At 41.8% G+C, this 23,048-nt stretch overlaps 1 protein-coding gene across 1 annotated transcript; it reads right to left on the reverse strand.

The window, feature by feature from the left end:
* Positions 1–11,644: 11,644 nt before the first annotated feature.
* Positions 11,645–22,720, reverse strand: RTL9 (retrotransposon Gag like 9). The gene is made up of 3 exons (XM_079123961.1): positions 22,675–22,720; positions 13,190–17,158; positions 11,645–12,694 (listed from the first exon to the last, which is right to left on the reverse strand). Exons 2-3 carry the CDS (start codon positions 17,084–17,086, stop codon positions 12,578–12,580), a joined length of 4,014 nt encoding a protein of 1,337 aa, XP_078980087.1. The 5' UTR covers positions 17,087–17,158; positions 22,675–22,720; the 3' UTR covers positions 11,645–12,577.
* Between the last annotated feature and the right edge of the window lie 328 nt (positions 22,721–23,048).

The raw sequence follows: 23,048 nt of genomic DNA on the forward strand, positions 1-23,048 counted from the left end.
GGAGTTATATAGAGGAAGAAGAATATATACCAAAGGAAAAATACCTATCTTATTCCATTTTCTGTTGCTATTACTGAATAACACAGATCAGGTTATTTTAAGAATAGAGGTTTATTTAGCTCCTAGTTCTGGAGGCTAGAAAGTTGAAGAGTGTGGTGCCAATGTCTGGTGAGTGTTTTCTTGTGGCATCATAACATGGTGGAGAGCATCACATGGTGAGACCAAACAAGCATGCTAACTCAAATCTCTCTTCCTCTTCTTATAAAGCCACTAATGCCATCATAGGGGTCACAGCCTCATGAACTCAATCTAAGCCTAATACTTCCCGAAGGCCCCACCTCCAAATACAATTAACTTATGAATTTCAGGATTAAGTTTCCAACACATGAAGTTTGGGGAGAAATATTCAAGCCATAACATTACCCAAATCAGTTTTATTTTCAGGGCATCTGAAGAGAAACATAGTCACACACTTGTAATTAGGTGTTCATTTAATTATGTATGTAGTCAATAAACACTTATGATAGATTAATATACATTAGTTGTTCAGTAAATGTTCAATGAATGAATGGCTAACATGTTTCTTCTTTAATATATTCTTTACTGAAATGTAAAAACATAAAAATATTGCATATTAATGGGGTACCACATAATGTTCCATACATGAATACATTGCATAATGTTTAAATCAAGGTAGGCATATTTATCTTTTCAATAATACATGCTTCTGAATGTGAGTTCCTCAAGTTTTCCACACATATGAATTACCTGTGTCCCAGTAAGAACATATGTTAATCACTATCCTATCAACTCAAACAGTCACTATGACAGAGTTTGGGTAAAGCGGAAAAGTTAGAAGCTGGGGGACCCAGAATAGAAGAAGAATCCTCAGTAGCAAGGCCACATGAGAGCCACAGCAGCAGCAGCAGCAATAGTGAGAACCTTCTAGGACACTTTGGAAAGCTGCATTCAAGGATGCACCTCCTGGTGTCAGAAGTAAAGACATAACTTGATGTTCTGTGCTATCTTGAAGGCTTAACAGATCAGTAAACCAAATGTTACAAACAAAATCCCTTAAATTTAATATCATGAAGCAATTATTTCTTTTACATTAAGCTATCCTCATTTGGCTCAATGTACTTAAGAACTGTAGCTCCAAATCCTTGCAATCCCATTTCTATTTGGGTCAGTTTTCACCCCACATCTGTCTTCCCAGATCAAAAAAATTGGCTTTCACACATGGTTCGTATGTTTTGAACATTGGACCATTTGAATCAAGGTCTATAAATTCTGATATTAATTCAAATGCCAAGGAATAATCTCTGCTCCTGTCAGGGTTCCTATTTGTGTGCTCATTTCAGGAGTTGGGGTTGGGGCAGTGTCTATGAAAGCCTGCTAGAAGGCAAAAGAAGAAAATGGCAGACATAAAATGTTTTCTAACTATAGTTTTTGTTCATACCTGTGAGGCACTGTCCAGAACTCTCAGAAAAAAAAATTATTTGCAAAGGCTAGGGACCAGAGTCAACAAAACATGGATTATTCTTTTGTGATACTGACACTCATTTAGCCATTCTGAGATTCCACTCCATTGTCTTTATAACAGGATTTTGCTGTATAGCACTATATCTGTTGGGCACTGTCACTTCCACTGGGCACTTATAGGTTTCCATTGAGCTGCTACTTGGAGTCCTCAAGAGTCCAAAGCTGCATGGAGTCTAAGGTGAATTAGAGGGAATGAGTCTCTCATTTTGTTTATACTCTGTCAGATGAGTGCCTAGTTAGGACACAGCAAAGTGGGATACCACTATGTCTTCCAAATCAATCCTCTTCTCCCACACTAAGACAGTGCAATTTAACCTTTCTCCACTATTATGAATTCTCTCCCAGTATGTTTTTTAGTCCCTTGTGCAAGTAGTTTTGAATTCAAGTATATATCTGTATCCCAGTCATGGGGTAGGAACAGTTTAAACTCAGAATCAGATTTTTCACTCTTTAGGGCCTTCCCCAGTATTGGATAACAGTGAACAATATCTTTCCAGAGGGAAAATAACTTAATTCAAGGCCATGAGAGAAGTTGAGATCTTGGCCTTATGAACACTCAGATCCCCATTCTGGTAAAGCCTCACATTTTTCTTAAACCATCACCAGAAGTTTCTCATAGATTCTAGGGTAATTACCAAAGATCACATAACTTGATCATTTTAAGGTAGATGGATTTTCTCATCAGAGATTTTAGGAAAGAAGTATCTGAATTGAGGTGAGGAATCAGAGAATTTTATCAGAGAGCATGGATGCATGAAATAAAACAGCACTGTTAACTACATCTAAGGTTAGATCTAGAATTCCAAAGCATTTCTGAGGAAAGAAGTTGGTAATATGTCAAATAACTGGTTTTAAAGTTTAAAACAGCTAGCTAATAATTTTGCAATTAACCAGTGGTTTGTATTGAATTGCTTGCTTTAAAATATCTAGCTGCTTGAGTAAATCGAACTGTCATTTGTCCCTTTTGCTCCAAATTCGTTGGAGTATAAGTGAAAACAAGGTATAAATTCACATCTTAGAAGGTAGGAAATATTATTGGATTCAGAATGGGAAGTAGAGTATAATTTAGAAATATCAGGAAAGGATAAAATGGAGGGAGAAGATGTGATCAAAACTGAAAAAGAAAACTGTGAATATCATTATCATTTCAGACTTCTTGAATATGACCATATTTACAAAAGTGAAGTCTGGATCAAGAACATTTGAGAAGACACAACTTCCTTGGTACTTCTACTTTGCAACACCTGGTTGGAGGTCATGAGACAGGTCAATAATACTTTGCATGTTTAAGGATCTTCAATGACAATTTTTTTTATCATCAGTGAGTCTAGAAAGCAGGATTCATACTATTCCCAATTTAGAGATGTAAACACTGACTTCCAAAAAAGCTAAGTGACTTATCCCTAGTCAAATTCAGGATGAGTGTCAGAATCCAGATGTAATTTGGACCATTTTGCTTAGAAATAAGTGAATATTTTCCCAATGCCTATCTTGCAGGGAGAAAGTCATTGAGCTGAATATTAAATTTCTTGAAATGTCACTTACCAGTGACTGCCTTAGCTCTAAAATAACAGTCACTGAACTAACAGAATGATAGATACATCAAGGATGGAGAAAAGTAAATGAAGGTGAAGTCAATGGAACTTGATATACAATTGGCCATGGGGGCTTGAGGGTAAAGAAAAGGCATTTAGGATGATTCCAGGTTGGAGGATACCACTGCTTTATCTACCCAGGAGTCTCCTCTACTCCTCTTGACATTGTCTCTCTGCCCACCCCAATTTTATGTCCCAGCAGAAGCTGCCACACACTCATATGACCCTACACCATGGGCCATATAGGAAGGCACTAGAGTTGTGCATTTGGATCAGCTTCACCAATAAGGCCCTTTTCTCTCACTTTTTATGATTTGATCAAAGAAAATACAATTACTCTCCATGTAGCTATAAGTTGTAATGCTGTACAGCAGTGCTATCTGACAGATACCTAATGTGAACCAAGTATATGATTTTAAATTTTCTAATTGCCACATTCAGAAACATATGAAATTAATTTTAATAATATATTTTTCTTAGCTCAGTACATCCAATATGTTATTGATGTAACATGTAACATGTAATCAATGTTTTCTTAATTATTGAGGTATTTTCTATTTTTTTCCCTTGTATTCAGTCTTCAAAATCCAGTGTATGTTTTCCTCATACAGCCAGCACATCTCCATCAGACTATTCACATTTCAAGCACTCAATAGTCACATGTAACTGGTGGTTACCATACTGGACAGCACAGGTCTAGAGGGCCAAATTGTCCATCATGTGGGAAAATTCACCTTGTAGAGAGAAAGGAAGTAAGTCAATGTAAATAGAGATGCAGAGATGAGAAATGAAAGTTTAAAAACCAGAATACTGGTAGCATTCAAGTCCCTGATTCTAGGAATGTTTGAGGACCACTTATACTCCCCTTCAGGAAAAGCCATAGCCTAGGTCTTTGAGATATCCCAGTTTCCTTTCAATGCTATTCTACTTTGATTTTTTTAATTATTTTCCTTATTATAATTATTAATAAATTAAAATCATTTGCATGACTTTACCTTACAGATGACAATTTTCTCAATTTGTCAATTTTCTCTTCTTAACAGATTACTAATTTCACATGTTCTCTGATTTACAATGAGGATACATCCCAATAAACTCATCATAAGTTGGAAATATTGTAAGTTGAAATGCACTAATATGCCTAACCTACCAAGCATTGTAGCTCATCAACACAGTATACTGTAGAATATCAGGAGTTCTCCTTATGATTGTAGAGAGCTGACTGGGAGCTTCGGTTCACTGCCATTGCTAGCATCATGAGAGTATCATACCACATGTTACCATCTTGGGGAAAGATCCAAATTCAAAATTGAAAGTATAGTTTCTACGTGATTCGTATGAATTGAATATGAATTTCGTTAAGTTGAAAGACTTAAGACCAGACTCCCAAGTTGGAAACTCTCTGTAATTGCTCATGTGTCTCTCTCTTACGTAAATCCTAAATGTGATCTAAGAATCCTTCTCATCAATATACTGAGCAGCCACTACCAGTAACCGGGATACACAGGTAAGTAGAAATGTATATCCCTTCTTGATAACAATGTGTATAATTCATTTTTTCACTTGAAGAGCAATAAGAGACTGTCTTTATGTGCAAGTTGACCCCTGAGGCAACCCCGTGTGCATATTGAGGTTGCCACTTCATAACGGACTGAAGAACATGCAATTGCCAAAGAGAGAAAGCCAGAAATATAAGTTTTGAGTAGTTTTTGCAGTCATATATGTTTGTTGTCTTCAGACTTGAGATGTCACATTGACATGCAGAAAATTAGCCAATCACTGTTAAATATAAGAACCAAAAGATTTAATTGGAAACTTTCAGATGATTCTTTCTAACAGATCCATATCTTAAAGTATTCCAGTGTTTTGAGTTGTAATAAGTATAAGCCAAGAAGGAAGAGTCTGAAAATAATAAATACTCTGGTAAGAAATTCTGTCACCAAATTTGTGATTCAAACCTCTGGAAGAGGTTTCGGATGTATCAGAACCTTTCCCTGGTAGTACTGATGGTATTTCCAAAGATGAAAAGATATCTGTGTATCTGTATCCAAAGGAGACCTAAAGCAAAGAGGCTTGATAAGAAATAGAAATGCAAAATCTTTTTCTGTCTTGAATTTGGTAATGAACAACGAAATTTGTAGGGGGCCAAAAACATTCTTCTCCCTCTGGTTTGTCTATACTTTTTCAGAAATTACTTTCCCTTCAGAAGAATGTCATTTATGGGAGAGGAAGAAACTACAGTTTCAAATTATCCTGAGATGACTGCACCCCAGCCAGCATTATTAGAGTAATTATTGATACAATGCTGCCCTCTAGCAATGGCTCAGACTGGACTGTGGCCCCAACAGTCTTCTCCCCAGGCCGCTTAAACCCCTCTCCACATCCAGAGCATGTCCAAATAGAATGGAAAGTATCACCTAGCCTGTCTCCCTAATGAGAATCTAACCATGGCACAGATGAGGTAACTGAGGCCCAGTGCCTTCCTCAAATGGCCAAGTGCCTTCCTCAAAGTCACAAGGTGGTCACAGGCACAGCTAGAATTAGAGTACATATTTTCATCTTATTTTCTTCTCCTTCTCTTCTCACTCTCTTGCTTCCTCCCTCCCTCTCAGGGTAGAGGTAGTTAATGTTTGGTGGTCAGGTTATGGGGAAATTCTGAGTGGTTTCAGAAGAAGAAAGGGTCCTAGCCCAATGAGTCATTGCAATAGCAGTGAATTATTTGTTCAGGTTTTTTTAGGTTTTGACAAAAGGAGAAAGAATCTTTAAGACAGCAACCACATTTCCCTGAGGATTCTATTTAGGGCTAAGTTTTCTGGACTTCAGCAAATCCCAAAATACAGGCCCACACTCACCTTTGTTCTGAGGCAGTTATTGTTGTAAATGGCATCATTTAAAAGAAAACTGCTGCAGGTCTAAGCCAGTCAGGAGAATCTGTCTTCCTAAACCCCTGTACCTGATCCTTAAACAGTTGAGAACAATAGCACAATTGAGGTGGGCTAGAAAGCAAGAGGAGCATATTACCACCATGTTCTCCAGAAGTGGAGTCTTCCAACAATATTCATGGTACTATGTTACAGGATGGTTGAGTTTATAATTAAAATATATTAGAGGGAAGATCAACGTCATCCATGAGGGAAATGAATTCACATCATACTGAAATATCACTTCATACTCACAGGGATAGTGACAATCAAAAAGTCAGACAATAAGGAGTGTTGGCCAGGATATGGAAATCATGGGATCTTCACACACTGTGGGAAAGGAAAATGGTCCAACATTTTGGAAAAAATGTTTGGCAATTATGCAAATGGTGAACTATCACATACTCAGCAATTCTACTCCTAGGTAACTGTTTAATAAAATGAAAACCTATGTTCATACAAAAGCTTGTACATGAAAGTTCATAGCAGCAGTATTCATAATAACCAAAAGATGGAAACACAAATGTCAATTAACTGATGAATGTAAAAAACAAAATGCAGAAACTAATCCAAAATGTGGGGTGGGGGGGGCGGTAAAAGAAAAAGAATAGAAGTGGAGTAGACAAAGAGGAGTGAAAAAAAGAATGGAGGGACGGGGTAGGGAAAGACAGTGGAATGAACCTGACCTAACTTTCCCATGTACATATATGAATACACCATGTTGAATCTCACCATCATGTACATCCACAAGACACTAATTTTAAAAAGTATAAGTTAAAAAAATAAGAAAATGTAGAATATACATACAATGGAATATTATTCAGTTAGAAAAAGGAATCGAGTACTAACATATACTGTAACACAGCTAAACCTTGAAAAAATATGCTAAAGGAAAGAAGTCAGTCACAAAAGGCTACATAATATTTGATGCCATTTGTGCAAAATGTCCATAAGAGGTAAACCTAGAGAGACAGAAAGTAAATGAATGATTTCCAGGGACAGGGAGGAGAGGAAAATGAAGAGTGACTATTTAATGGGTATGGAGTTTCTTTTGGGGATGATGAAAATGTTCTAAAATTAAGATGTGGTGGTCATTGCCCAAATATGTGAATATACTATAAGACATTGAATTATACACTTTAAATAGGTGAATTATATGGTATGTGAATTATATCTTGATAAAGCTGTTACTAAAAATTTTTAGAACATATAAGAAGAAATTGTGGAAAAGCAAAGGTCAGTGTATTCAATACCCACTTTTATGTCAGTGTTTAGACCAGTGAAATTCTCAGCAAAGGTTGTCATAGGGTGGGGACTATTTTTCAATCTTTCCAGCTTCCCCAGGTTCAGCCTAACTCTAAGTGCAGCACCCCTATGAATAGTAAATTATCTAATTCTTTGTCAGAAAACATCTTTGTTCTGTGCTAGCTGCAACAGAATGGATACAAGATTGGAACTACACAGAGGAGATTAGCATGGCCATGCACAAAGATGATGAGTTAGTTAGCTATTCTTCACTGTGATAAAAATGCCTGATAAATTCACCTTAGTGGAAGAAAAGTTCATGTAGGACTCACAGTTTCAGAGGTCTCAGTTCATGGTTGGCTGACTCCATTGTTTTGGGCCTGGGATGAGGCAGAACATCTTGGGAGAAGTTCATAGCAGAGGAAACCTGCTCAGCTCATGGCACCCAGGAAAACAGAGAGAGAGAACCCCAGGAGAGTTACAGACAGGATATAATTTCCAAGGTCATGCCCTCCATAATCTACTCCCTCCAGTCATGCCCCACCTGCCTACAGGTACCACCCAGTAATCCATTCAAATTATTAATAACCAAATGGATCAATCTACTGATTAGGTTATGAATCTCATAATATAATCATTTTGCCTCTGAACTTTTCTGCATTGTCACATGAGCTTTTCAGGAGACAACTAATATCCAAACCATTATGGGTGACATACAAATTCATGCAGCATTCCATAATTGTTATAAAAAAGAAGAAAGTATCTTTCTTTTGTACTGACTCTTGAGTGGTAGTTGAGCATGTATGTAGAATTAGAGGTTTAGTTTTGCTCCACAATCACTATGTAAATATTCCCTTTTCGGCTGGCCTAGATCTCTTCCAACTCCACCACAGCAACTCTGGGGGGGGGGGGGGGTCAAGAACTTATTGGTATGCCATTAGGATCAATCTTTGTATTTTGCCCATGGGCAATTTCTTTTCTTTATTTCAGTTTTTCCCACACTTTATCCAGCATTCTTTGAGTTTATAATTGGAGAAGTCACTCTAGAATATTTCTATCAAAAAGCTGAAACCAGAAGTGCCTCAGGCTTTTTTAGTGTGTGTATTCTCCTCCAATGTTGGAGCCAGAATTACCCACCATGGAAGAAATATGATGCTGGAAGGTAAGGATATGGAGTATCTAAATGATTAATCACCTTCCTTCTTTATTCACTTCTCCCCTTTCCTAAAAGAAAAGTGGAAAGAGGGAAAATAAATACTGAGAAAGAAGAGCCAGCTTTTGATGTAACCATAAAAGTCCCTTGCACTTGCAGATTCCTGGGTTCAAGATTTATTTCTCCTCAACTGGAAAACACCCAGGAGAGAATCTTAGTTTTCTTCTCAGGCCAAAACTTAGAACAGAAGCTGCTCCACTCTGAACCTACAGCTAGACCCTAGGCAGAACATCCTGAGCTTAATAACATTCCATAATTATTGATTCTTTTCTTTGAATCTTGAAGACTTTCCCCAAGGAGCATACATATCTCGATCTCCATTGAGTGAGCAGAGGGCCATTAGGGCCATATTTGCTCAGACCTCCAATTTTATGAGCTTCAAATGCTGGCCACTGTTTGGCAAAAATTTTGTTCACCAATTCTTCACAGGGACCATCTGTCTTTGAATAACAAAGCTACACATATACTGGAACACTTTGTGTATGTGAGACTCTGGGGTCAGACTTCCTGTGTTCAAATCTCAGGTCTGCTGCTTCTTAGCTCTGTAGCTTTGAGCCAGTTATTTAACTTCCCTGAGCTTCAGATTTCTGGGCTGTAAAATATTAATGAGACCACCTACTTTTCAGGGTTGTTGTTATTTTGGCAGGGACCTTGCCAAGACACATAATAGAAGCAATGTTGTTTCAGAGTCCAGGCAAAAAAGTGTGGCACACAACTGAAAAGAGCATTCTCACCCTCTGGGTAAACCCATGGGTACCTTCGCCAAAGCTGCCAAAAGGGAGGGTAGCACCATTTAGGCCTCTCATTGATGTATAGCTATGAATGCCCCAGAATTCACACCCCTCACTTCCGGCAAGTGTTTCCATGTTCCCACAGCCAGAGGTACACGCTAATAACTGGAGTGGGGTCAAAAGGCTGCCCTCAAATGGCCACATGGGCTGCTGACCTCCATTAGGCAGGGTAACAATCAAAGAACTGGCAAGGACTATTTTAGAGAACATGGAACTGCTGGGTTTCTCCCAATCAACTGGAGGAAAGCTTCAAGGGGTTGCGGTCCTGTAACACAAACTTGGGAACAGAAATTGGTGACATCTGAGTTTTTACTGCATATGGGACTTTATTTTTACCCATGGCCAGTGAGACCTGGAGAATCATGAAACACCATTTTCCAAGCAGACAAAATCATCTCAAGTACTTGGGTATATGATAGCCCAGCTCCATGTAGAGGCTGAGTGGATCTTGAAACATTTCTAAATATAACTTTAGGGTGGGTAGAACAGGGACTGAGTTCTGACAGGGTATGATTGGGCTTCATTTGTTCCATTTATCTCTGGCGATGTTAGCTTGAAGGACAAGAGAGGCAAAAGCAAGAGGAAGATGAATGCCTGGGGAGAAAAATAAAGAAAAGAATTGCTATTGTTCTCCATTATCATGGATATAAGAAAATCAGTTTCATTTTTAAGACATTTCCCTTCCTGTATACACTTCCTGGGCATGAGTTGTGACTTCTATATCATCAATTTCTTTTTCAGAGGGGAGAAAACTTGACAATACTTTCCCAAGCTAAGCGCAACCCTGGCCGAACATAGACGTCCACACTCTCCTTGGGTCTGGACTGGGCCACATGGGAGCCAACATGCACAAAAAAAGAGGGGGAAAGCTGGGTCCCCAGAGACTGATTGTCTCCACACTTGGTATTGGTGTTACCCAACATATTGTGCCCTCATTTTCCTGAGGCAACAGCACTGGTGATCAAGGCAGTTTCAGGCAGCCCCTAAAGCCAGAGTCTTATGTACAGTACCATGAGACTGCCAGAAGGTCTGCTGATATTTGTTTTTCCTGAGCATCATTTACCTCTTCCTGGAATCAGACCCAATTTTTAGGGTAATGGAGCAGCAGACTTGAGTCCCCAGAGAGTTTGAGCATTGTCCCTGCATTTTCATCTCCACTGCCATCACCCAAGATCAAGTCATCTAGTTGGCCAGTCACCTGGACTATTGCAATGGGGCTCCACTACCCCTTCTCTGACCCCTTCTCTCACCATGCCTCCAAACTGTTGCTTAGTTATCTTTCTAAAATATGTTCCTAATTTTGCCACTCCTACTGTTTTTCAAAAGATCTTTGAGTAATCCAATTATTTGGACTATTATTAAACAAATAAACTGGTTCCGTTTGTATCAAATTTCCCATTATCCTGATTTCTTGTCTTCATAGTATTCACTACATTTTTAATCTATCTTACTTAAGTGTGTCCTTGCTTACTGTCTATTTCCCCCTTATTGGGATGTAATTTTTCTATGAGCAAGGAGTCTTATCTGTCTGTCCCCCAAACAGAAACTGACATATGTAAGGTAATGAATATGAGCTGAATAAAGACTCAAGAAATCAAATTCTTAACTTGGAATGGAACCACCATTTGACCCAGCTATTCCACTCCTCACTCTATACCCAAAGGACTTAAAATCAGCAGTGATGCAGCCACAATCTATGTTTACAGCAGCTCAATTCACAACAGCCAAGCTATGGAACCAGCCTAGGTGCCCTTCAACAGATGAATAGTTAAAGAAAATGTGGTATATTATACACAATGAATATTACTCAGCCTTAAAGAAGAATGAAATGATGGCATTTGCTGGTAAATGGATGGAACTAGAGAATATCACACTAAGTGAAATAAGCCAATCCCAAAAAACCAAGAGTTGAATGTTCTCTCTGATATGTAGATGCTAAGTCACAATAGGGCGGGTGGAGAATAGAAGTTCATTGGATTAGACAAAGGGGAATGAAGGGAAGGGAGGGGCATGGGAATGGGAAAAACAGTAGAATGAATCAGACATAACTTTCTTATGCTCACATATGAATACATGACCAGTGTAACTCCACATCATGTATAACCACAAGAACAGGAAGTTATATTCCATATATATATATATATATATATATATATATATATATATATATACACACACATTCTACTATTCAAAATACATTCTACTATCATGTAAAACTAAAAAGAACAAATAAAAATTTTTAAAAGAAAGAATCAAATGTTTGTAGCCACAATCAAATCCTTTTTTCATAAATGACCTTTATTTGTTTTTATGATTACAAATGTAACACATGCTTACTGTAGAGAATCTGGAAAGTATAGAGAAGTAGAAAGAAGAAAATAAAAAACACCCATAACCCCACCACCTGAAGGCAAACACTGCTCATGTTATGTTCTAACATCTATGCCTGTTGATAGACCAAGACCCTTATCAAGAATGCTGGCCACGAAGCACAACAGCCAAGGGGAGTGAGGGCAACTAACAACTGAGGGGGGTCACCAAGAGGTCAGAGCTAGAGATTCCACACTGAAGGACAAGACAAGGGCAATAAACAACAGATCAAGAGGTCAGAAGCTAACAACACAAGAACAAGTGGGGTTACTGTAACAATGTAGTGAGATGGTGCTTGTCAAGAGTTTAGCCCAGTACCTGTCACATGGTACATTATCAATAACTGTTAGCCATTACTATCACTATTATTATTATCATTATTATTATCATGGGTCAAAACAAATGGTTCAGGATGGAAACTATAAACAGGGTAAGGACCCTGAAGACCCACTTTAGGTACTATGAGTTGGGGCATACAAGGGCATGTCTACTGGTTTAAAAGGATGGTACAGAAGTGGGTATCACTCTTTATAGGCTCCCCTGCCAGGTGGAATGGGACCAGGGTTTCCTCAAGTTTGCCTGGTGACACACGGCAAGACACTCTAAGGTGTTTTTGAGGTAGGACATGATTTCTCCTGCCTAGACTTCTCCCTGGACCAACAACTAGGACTGGCCTTGATGGTGATGGGAGTTCACATCTGATTGTCAGGGCAGGTCACAGGCATGTGGGTGAAAGAGAAGGTCAAGGCAGCCAAGTGGGAGATAAAGTGGGATGTGCCTAGAGGGGGAGGCTAGAGGGCGAAGGCAACAAGGTTTATGATGTAGTTGAATGGAATGGGTCCAGGGACCAGTCCTCAAGTTAGCAGCCAAGTCAGATGTCACAGAAGAGTCCAAGCAGCACTACTTGTTGGTGGGGCCCTTCTGATGGCCTGTGCTCTGTCGAAGGTGGTCATGAAGTCCCTCCTGAGGGTCTCCATGCTCTTTCAGGTAGTAACAGCGTTTGGGAACATGTTGGTGCTGGGAGTGAGGGGAAAAAAGCAGTTATAAGAATCATATTATCTATGACAAGATAATAATTTATCTGTCTAGCTAAATTCGGTAACTTAGCAGATCAGAGAATTTGGCTAATTTACCCACATAAAGTGTGTCAGAGGGCTAGGCTAACCAAATCCCTTAGTAACCTGAGTCCACAAATGCATATGGTTATAGGTGAGACCCAGCCCCTTAAAGAAGATACCTCTCCCTTAGACTTGGACTTGAATAGAGATTTAGGACTCAGTCCAGCCGGTTCCCTTATAATTAGAAGATTTAGTACTTTAAACATCCCAGAACTTCACTAACTTGAGTTGAACATTGCTCCTGAAAGCGGTTAATACACCCAAAACAACTACTCATCTATGTTCACTGATATAACTCCAGGTTGGGTTTTTTATAGTCTAGGGGCTCAATACTTCCCTCTTGATTCTTCCTTAACTCTACCCAAAAAAAGCAGGGTATATCCTCCATTATTACCTCCTCAGTCTGCTGCTGAGAGCTCAGTTCATTCTCCATGGCCTCCTCATTATTCCTCTTACAGGCTGTTGGCAGAACCTGGCTTGAGTTGCCTGGGGAATCCTTCTCTTCAGCCAGTTGGCACTCTGTGTAGAGAGATCTGTCTATCAGCTCCTTTAGGCTGCCGGCCACCTTCAGGAAGATCCGACCCATTTTGTTGGTAACAGCTTCTGAGAGTCCTTCCAGAAACCTGGTCCGTAGAATGGCATCAGACCAAGACAAATGTCGGGCCAGCAGCAGGAAGTCAGTGGCATACTGCCTGACTGACTTCTGGCCCTGCTTGGGATGGCAGAGAACAGCACTGAGGATGTCTATCTCAGATAGAGAGTCATATAAGCCCTGTGATCTGCTCAGGAAAGATCTATTTTCATTTGATAGGGGGTTTCCTACCTCCATCTGCAAAATGGACCACCTCTCTGCTGCCCCTAGATGAAGAGACACCAGAAATGCCATTTTCTCTGAATCATTCAAAAACCCCTTCATTTGCTTCTCTTCATCAATTTCCATCTCCTCCTCCATAGAGCATGAACCCCGGGCTGCTTCTTGCTCTTCCAAGAGGTAACAGAGTGCTGGGGTCAACATTCCAAAGGATGGCACTTCCTTTGGTGGCGGGTTTGTTGTTTCAGGGCTTGTGGCAGCCATGTGTGGTGTGGACTTTGATCCAGAAGCTGTGACATTGATGTGAGAGGTAAATGCCCCTGAAGAGTCTGTAGCTTTGATTTCTGGAGTATTCATCTTTGCAAAGGCTGTTTGTGGTGTGGACATTGCTCCAGGTGCTGGGGTCCTCATTAGCGGTGTGGACATCCCTCCAGAGGCCATGGTTGTCATTTGTGGCATGGACATGGTTCCAGAAGCTGAGACTCTCATAAGTGGTGTGGATACTGCTCCAGAAGCTGAGACCCTCGTTGGTGGCCTAGCCATCCCTCCAGAAGCTGTGTATGTTGTTTGTGGCAGGGACATAGACCTAGAGCTTACAGCTTTGGTTTGGAGAGCTGGCATTTCTCCAGAGGCCATGGTTTTCATTAGTGGCATAGCCATCTCTCCAGAAGCCACAGCTGACATCAAAGGCATGGACGTTGTACCAGAGGCTGTGGTTCTCATTGATTGCTTGGACATCCCGCCAGAGGCCATGGTTGGTGGTGCAGAGGACATCTTTCCCGAGGCTGGGGCTCTCATGAGCTCTGTGGACATAGCTCCAGAGACCGAGGGCCTCCTTAGTGGTGTGGACATGACTCCAGAAACTGGAGCTCTGACTAGTGGTGGGGATAACCCTCCAGAGGCTGGAGCCCTCACTGGGGGTGTGCAAATGTCTCCAAAAGCTGCGGGTATCACTTGTGGTTTGGACCTTGTTCTAGAGGCTGGCGTTCTCATCTGTGCTATGGACATCCCTCCAGAGGCTGTGGATCTCATTAGTGGTGCAGGCACTGCTCCAGAGACTAAAGCTTTCACCTGTGGCATGGACAACATTCCAGAGGCCGTGGCTGTCATTTGGGGAGCAGATATTGTTCCATAAGCTGGGACTCTTGGAGGTGTAGCTATCTCTCCAGAAGCTGGGGGTCTCATTAGTGGCAGGGAACTGTCTCCAGAGGGTGAAGCTCTTGTGTGCAGTGGGGACATCCCTTCAGAATCTGAGACTCTCGTTAGTGGTGTGGACATTGCTCCAGAGGTCCGGGCTCTCACCTGCGTCCCTCCTGAAGTCATGGATCTCATGAAGGATGTGGACATCCCTCCAGAGTCCTGGATACTCATTGGCTGATTGGGCATCTTCCCAGAGGCTGTGGCTCTCATAAGTGATGTGGACATTGCTTCAGGGCATGGGCCCCTCATTAGAGGCATGGACATATCTTCAGAGGCTGTGACTGTCATTTGTGATGTGGACATTGCTCCAGAGGCTGTGGCTCTTGTTAGTAATGTGGACATCCCTCCTGAGCCTCCTGAGGCTGTGTCTGTCATTTGTGGCATGGACAGAGTTCCAGAAGCTATGTCTCTCACTAGTGGCGTGGACATCACTCCAGAAGACGCTATTGTCATTTGTTGCATGAGCCTTGTTCCAGAAGCTTTGGATGTCATTAGTGGCTTAGACAATGCTCCAGAAGCTGGAGCTCTCGTTTGTGGCATGGACATCACACCCGAGGTCATATCTCTCTTTAACGGTATGGACATTGATCCAGAGGCTTTGGCTCTCGTTTGTGGTGTAGATGTTAATCCCGAGACTGTGGTCCTCATCTGTGACATGGACATTGCTCCAGAAACAGGTGCTCTGATTTGCTGCATGGACATTGATGCAGAGGCTGGGACTGTCAGTTGTGGCACGGACACTGTTTCAGAAGCTCTCATTCTCTGTGTGGACGTTGCTCCACTGGCCATAGCTTTCATAAAGCCTGAGGGTGTCGATCCTGTTTTGGCCATCGTTAGCTGTGTAGACGTCACTCTAGAGGTTGTAGTCGACATTTGCTCTGTGAACGTCACGCCAGAGCCTGTGACTGCCATCAGTGGGGTGGACATTTCTCCAGAGGTTGAGACTGTCTTCAATGTCAACATACTTCCAGAAGCGGGGGCCCTCATTAGTGGTATAGATGTCACTCCTGAGTCAGAAGCTCTCACTGGCAGTGTGGACATTGTTCCAGAGACTGTCGCTCTCATTGATGAAGGAGACATGATTTCAGAGTCTAGATTTTGTGTTAACTGTGAGGACATCACTCCAGAAACTGGGGCTGGCATCAGTTGGGCAGGCATCACTGTAGAGCCTAGGGCTGTCATTAGCAGTGGGGACATTGCCTCAGCCTCTGGGGCTGGCTTTGGTAATGTGGACATTTCTCCAGCTTCTGGGACTGACAGAAGTGGTGTGGACATTGGTCCAGAGTCTGCAGCTGACATGAGCAGTGAAGACATTACTCCAGAGTCTGGGCCTGACATGAGCGTGGTAGACATTCCCTCAGAGTCTTGGGTGCTTGTTGGCTGGGTTGATGTTTCTCCAGAAGCTAGAGCTGACATTATCAGCGATGATATAGCTTCAGAGTCTGTGCCAGACATTAACAATGAAGATATCTCTCCAGAGGCTAGGGCAGTCATTAGCACTTTGGACATTGCTTCAGTGTCTTCATCTGTGATTTGCAATGGAGACATGGCTTCAGAGCCTGGAGCTGTCAATGGTTGCGTGCATATTCCCCTAGGGTTTATATCTGGAATTAGGAGTGGGGATATCTCTCCAGGGTCTGGGGCTAGCATTAATGGCGTGGCCATTGCTTCAGAAGATGAGGTGCTCATTATAGATGGAGACATTGCTCCAGAGGATGGAGCTGCCATTGCCAATGGTGAGATCTCTGCAGAATCTGGTGCTGCCATTAGTGCTGTGGACATTGTTCCAAAGTCAGGAATTGTCATCATTCCTGGGGACATTAAGCCATAATCTGAAGTGGACAGCAATGGAGACAGTGTTCCAGAATCTGAGGCTGGCATTAGCAGTGGGGACAGTGCCCCAGAGTCTGAAGCTGACATTAGCAATGGAGACAGTGCCCCAGAGTCTGAAGCTGGCATTAGCAGTGGGGACATTGTCCCAGAGTCTGAGGATGGCATTAGTGATGGGGACAATGCTCCAGAGTTTGGTGCTCCCATAAGAGGTGTGGACATGGTGTCAAAGGCTGGAGATGTCATCAGCTGTGTGGATGTCCCCCCAGGGTCTGAGGCTGAAGTTGAGACTATAGGCAGTTGTACATGAGAATGCAGAATTTGGACCTCTTCTCTGGTCTCTGTCATTGGTCTCGATAAGGTTGTCCCCCTGGTTTGAGGGTCGACATTTTCCTCTCTCATCATATTGTTGAATCGCAGTGAATTTAAGGGTATTGACATATCTGCCATGGCCACAGTGTGGAGGGAGCCCCTAAAGTGATGATATCAGGGGTCCTGCTGAACCTCAAGTGGCAAGAGAATCTGTAAAGAGGAAACAAGTTTGAGGTCAAAAGCCAACATCAAGAAGATTGGAAAATATACAAATGATTCCCGGTGGAGACCTGTTTAAATGTGTTGACCAGTATATGGCATTGAAGATGGGCCTCTCAGGTTAAAGAAACTGTGCAGCAATGAATAACTCTGAAACTGGAACAAATATCCCTTTGCCTCTGTCCTTTTCAAACCAACCCACTCAGTAACAGCACAGCCTCTGTTTGTAAAAGCCAGCAACTTCAGGCAGCCGTGAGTGCCAGCAGTTCTGGCTCAAATGAGGTGGCAGCACCACCTTCTGGCCAACTGTGAGAAGTGCAGGCTCCTGCTTTATGCTCTATCTCACCACAGCACTCGCAAATCAGCCAAGGTACTGGCCAGAGAGAAAGCCCTTTGCCCCAGGGTAATCATTAGTTCCTAGGGCTCATGGAAGCCTGCCAGTGGTTTAGTTCCCATTTTATTATTCTGATGTTCCTGAATGTCCTTCTCAAGAAAAGTAAGGCATTTATCTGATCAATGACTGGGAACAACATTCCACAAAGTCCCTGCTTATTTTTGTCATCATTAATAATAATACTAATAACAAGAGCAACCACTATGACTCTTTATTGCTGACTTTGCATGTGAATGTCACTGAAATATAGGCAACTTTAAACTGCCTGTAATGTGCAATACTTTACACAATACATATTATTTTCATTTTACCAGCTTTCTCATGTTAGCCATGTTTGGAGCTAAAATAGTGTCACTGTGATAGGAACACACTGTATATAATTGACTCTCACCCTTCCTTGGGGTTGCCCAGTCATTGGTATCCCTAAGGTTGCATTCAATTATTTCTCTGATATCCTAGACTAGGGCATGCTTGAAGCCCAACCTATAGTATGTACAAATTTCAAGTTTCTCTGATGACACAGGGATGGGCAATCCCAGAGCCTCACTCCTCTGACCCGCCCCATAAGCAGTCCCAGAAGTAGCTCTTTGATACACAACTTGGAAACTAATGCAAACATTACACAAGGTTGACATGCCCCCACCACCTGCCCATGCCAAAAATGGAAGACAATTTACTTTGGGACAATGTCACCAAACTCACCAATCTCATGGCATTTGTGCCTCCATAATAATAAGAAAACCAGCAGCAGAAATACCAACAGCAAGCCTTTTTTGAGCACCCACTGACTGGCAAGCCCTTTGCTAGACACTTTACTTGCATCGTCTCATTTGGTCCTCACAGCAACACAGAGATTTTGGTAGTCCTCTTTCTTATCTTACAAATGAAAAATGAAGGCCCAGAGAAACTTAATAATTTGCCTGCAATTACATAAATGCTCTTGTCCATCCAAATACACCACCCTGTACTTTTGAAGTAGTGAGCTATCAAGATCTATCTTTCTGCTTTAGTCACATTATTAAGATCCTTCCCTCTGCCTCCAGCCTAGACAACCCCAAGATAGGATGTCATAAAAGAAATCCTGACCTCCCACAGACACTTAGGTTACCCTAATAACTGGTGCAATGGGAAAGATGAGTCAAAAGAGCAATCATGACCTCTACCTCCTGTCTTCAGAAAAATCCCTGAACCTGCCACAATTTCCCACTAGGCAAAACTCAGAAGGATCTTACCTTGTCAGTTATGGGGAAGAGGGATAGAGTGTCCTTTGCACCCTTAGCTCTTTCAGTCTGGCCAATTGACTTATACCCTGTGCCAGTTCATTAAAGCAGTACCCAATACCAGCAGCTGTTCTCTGCAATCTCCCTAAGCTATCCCCTGCCACGCCCCCCTCTTGCCAGCCAGCCAGCCAGCCTGCCCGCCCACCCGCCCCACTGCTCCTGACTTGCTAGTGCTTGCTCTGGCTCTCTGGTCCCAGATTCCTGCCTCTATATAGGCTCTGACATTTGCCTCTGGCCGCCTTTTACTTGACAACCCTCCAGAAGCTCCACTTCAGCTCTTGGCCTATGCAACTCCACCCTTCTTTCCCCTCACCACCAATAATCCCACCCCACTATGCCCACCTTGGGTTGTCCCATAGAGAAGAAGTGAATGAGATAATTAAAGGAATGAGACTGAAGGGGTCCTCACTCAGGAAGTAGCCATATACCCTTGGCAGTTGGGCAGACACAGGAGCCTTGGGAACTGGACACTGTAGTTGGTATGACCAGGAAGCACAGGCTGGGCATGGGAGGTAAGGGAACTTAGGCTGGAGATCAAGTGGAGCAACATAAGAAAAGCTCACAGAGGTTTAGGTGCAGGGCAAGCAGGGTAGGAGAGGATGGACAGTGGGGGCTACAGAAAACATACCTTAATAAAGCCCTGCAATCATGATAAGAAAAAAGTCAATGTGTCCCATTATCAGACACAGGAAAACCTGGCAACCAGTGTTTCTTCCACAGGGAAAGGATTCAACAGTTACTAAGGCTCCATAGATTTCAGGAAGTTGACAAGAAAAATATGCCAGTCATGAGTATAACAGGTGAAACTTATCTTAGAGAAATAGGGCTATAACCTACTTTCTAGAACCAGAGCTCCAGGTCAGAGTAGAAGCAACAGAAAGGTTGTCAGGGTCCTTCCTCCCATTTTCTTGACTCACTGCCACTTAAGCCTTCAGTCTAGGGCCAGAATAGGTCTCTGAGTTCTGTATAGGGCAGAGCCTTCGGGTGAAGTTCAAGTAGCCCGGGTATACGGACTCAGAGTTTGGGAATTGGGGCATTTAAGTCATTAAGCACCTCAAAAGTAACAACCAACATTGAGTACATGGTCTAAGCCATAGGCCTCTCAGCATCACCTGAGGTGGGCACTGGTGGGCACTTCAGAGATGGAGAAGTGGGCTTGGAAAAGTTTATGTGACCAAGGTCAAAGAGCTAGTAAAAATGGCAATCCCAGATTTGAGTCCCAGTCTGCTTCCAAAATCATTTTCTCTCTATGTAATCAGACAGGTGATTAGAAACACTTTTAAGTGTTCTACTTATTGCCACCTGCCACCACCCCATCAAGAAAGGAAATTCTCTTATTACAAATGACTGAAACATTGTAGTAGTAGTAGTAGTAGTAGTAGTAATACCAACTGACCTTGATTAAAATCTCCCCATATTCCAAGAACCAGTGCTAAGGCCTTCATGAGCATTATTTCATTTGATCTTTTCAAGTACTCTACCAGGTAGGTACTTTTGATTTCCAGTTTATGGGTAAGGACACAGCCTCAGTGAAGTGAACTGACATGACGAAAAGCCCACAGCTCTGTCTGACTCCAGGTCGCATATATAATACATACTACTCCAAAAGAAAAATTCAGTTGCTCACCCAGTCTCCCCTAAAACAAAAATAAGTCATAGAAAACCTACTCTATTATAATAAACAGCTTCAGAACAACTGTTATTAATATTACTTTTAAATATTTTTAGTTGTAGATGTACACAATATCTTTATTTTATTTACTTATTTATTTTTATGTGGTGCTGAGGATTGAACCCAGTGCCTCACACATGCAAGGCAAGTGCTCTACCACTAGCTACAACCCCAGCCCCTGTTATTAATATTATTAACGTACCAAATAATTAAAACTACAATTACTGCACCAGACACTGTGCTAAGTGCTTTACTTACATGATCTTATTTGATAATCACTACATCCCTATGAGAAGTGCTATTATCAACTTCATCTTTTAAGATAAGAAACCCAAAGCACAGAAGGGTAAACTAACTTCTCCAATGTCACTCAGCTACAAAGCAGAGTTGTCTACAATAATTAAAAATCAGACCAGACACGGTGGTTCACATCTGTAATCCCAGAGCCTCTGGAGGCTGAAGTAAAAGTTCAAGGCCAGCCTGAGAAACTTAGCAAGACCCTGTCTCAAAATTTAAAAATAAAAAGGACTAGGAATGTAGCTCACTAGTAAAGCATCTTTGTGTTCAATGCCCAATATAAAAAAAAATGTGACACAATTTGATGATTAAATGAATCATTATGCTTGTAACAACCCTATTTTAGTCATTGAGAATCATATTCTAGTGTGGACATAATTAACAATTTTTTATAAAATAAAGATAAACATATTTTTGCACAGAAAAATAAAGTCTGAAAGGATATATACCAAAATATTCACATTGAATGTACTTGAATGGTGGAGGAAGAGGGGGGTTTTATTTTCATTTTCTTTATTTGCATTTTTGTATGCATTTATAATGGACCTATTATGTTTATATGAAAATGTAATAAAAGTCAATTTTCTTTTTTAAAGAGATATGATCCCCTTTGATTGTATCTCTAGCTCTTCTCACATCTCTTCCTCCATGACCTCTGGAGGGATACCCAACATCCCCCAACCCAAACAACTTTTCCCCCCCAACAAACTTCGCAGTTGTACCACTTGGATCTTTGGCCAGAAGTGACCTCAAAAAACTTTCTCCAATGGGTTGATTTTATTTTGTTATTTTTGGTTTTTTTTTTAAACGGTTTCTTGTTTTTTAAAAACTTTGTGTTTAATAATTACGCACATAATCTAGGAATTTATTCTCGGGGTAAAACCTTGAAATTCTCCATAAATAAAGCTGAAGTCCTGAGACTACCCCTTCCCCCCTCCCTGCAAGTCCCATTCCTCTGTCTGTTCGCAGTTGGGTGTGTCTCCTTCCAAACTTTTTCTAGCTGCAATGGCATTCAGAGTTTATATTCATGCAAATGCTTGCAAAACCTGGTGTGTGCAAAAAGCTACAGTTAGAAAAACCATTTTGGCACTGTCACTCCAGGGTTCCAAGTTCTGGTCCACCGTGACTGTTTTCATCAGCCTGATTCTAAGGAGGCTACTGAGAGAGGTCTCCTGCACTCTCAGTCCATTTGGAGCATAGACTTCCGTTTATTAAAGTCAGAGTCTCTAGGAACACAGAGAAGGGAGGCCTTCTAAGGAAGGAACAGCCCAGAAATTGCTGCTTAGCATCTCTCAGGTCCCTCACGTCCCACCCAGTCTGTGCTGATCAATATGGCTAGGAGGTGTCACACTCCTGCCGCCTCACAAAAGGTAATTGAGTTTGGGGAATTGCATGGCTAGCTGCTTGGGGAAATAAGAATAAACAAGAGACTGTTCAATATGTCAACAAATCGCTTTCCAGCTGTTGAAAATAAGCCTTTCTCTAGATTCTCAACAATATCCTCTCCCCCAGCCCTAGCAAACAGGCTCCCAGATAACTGAAAACAGACAAGCTAAGGCTCAAGCCACACCTGCACTACTTTGGGGTCCTCCGCCTCCCCAAATCATTCAGGGGAGGAGACACCCTCCCCACTGTCTTGCTCCCCAAAAGCCTCGACACTTAAAATGCCCACGCGGTTCCTTGTAAATAAAGAGGGTGCAAATAGCTAGCATTTACTCAGCGCTTACTATGCCAGGCACCATGCTAAATACTTAACATACATTATTTGATTGCACAATAAACCAATGAAGTGGGTGTTTTGGCCCCCATTTGATAAATCAGCTACAGAACGGAAGTAGAGAGAAATTAAAATTCAGTAACTTACCTTGGCTCTCACAGCTGAGAGGGAGTGAAGCTGGGCTTGTCACTCGGGTCGGTCTGACTCAGCCGGTGCTCTTAACTCACGGGAGAGTCACACACTGTCTTCAAGTCTCTGAAGGGCTGTCATATGGAAGAGAGGGTAGGTGTGTTCTGGGTAGCTCCAAAGAAAAGGATTTGACTGTTAGTTGGGAATTATGCTTTCATTGGATGTGCTGCAAATTCCCCAAACAACATGTATATGCATGTCCAACTCTATAGGGAAAAGAACATTATAAGAAGAGCAAACGGAACTGCCTTGCATTAGGTGCCGTCCTGAAGGATCTGTGCAATCGCAGAGAACAGGAGGGATACTGGAGGACTGCAAATGGGCAGTGTCCC

Source organism: Sciurus vulgaris (genome assembly GCF_902686455.1).
Source record: "Sciurus vulgaris genome assembly, chromosome: X".
NCBI classification, from domain to species: Eukaryota; Metazoa; Chordata; class Mammalia; order Rodentia; family Sciuridae; genus Sciurus; species Sciurus vulgaris.

Bases quoted from the DNA above. Each gene is read 5' to 3' on its own strand.
- RTL9 (XM_079123961.1), bottom strand. From the start codon at position 17,086: ATGGCAGATATGTCAATACCCTTAAATTCACTGCGATTCAACAATATG. The intron at 12,695-13,189 runs GTAATAATGGAG...CCTCACTCCCAG, and splicing joins CTCAGCAGCAGACTGAGGAG to CACCAACATGTTCCCAAACG.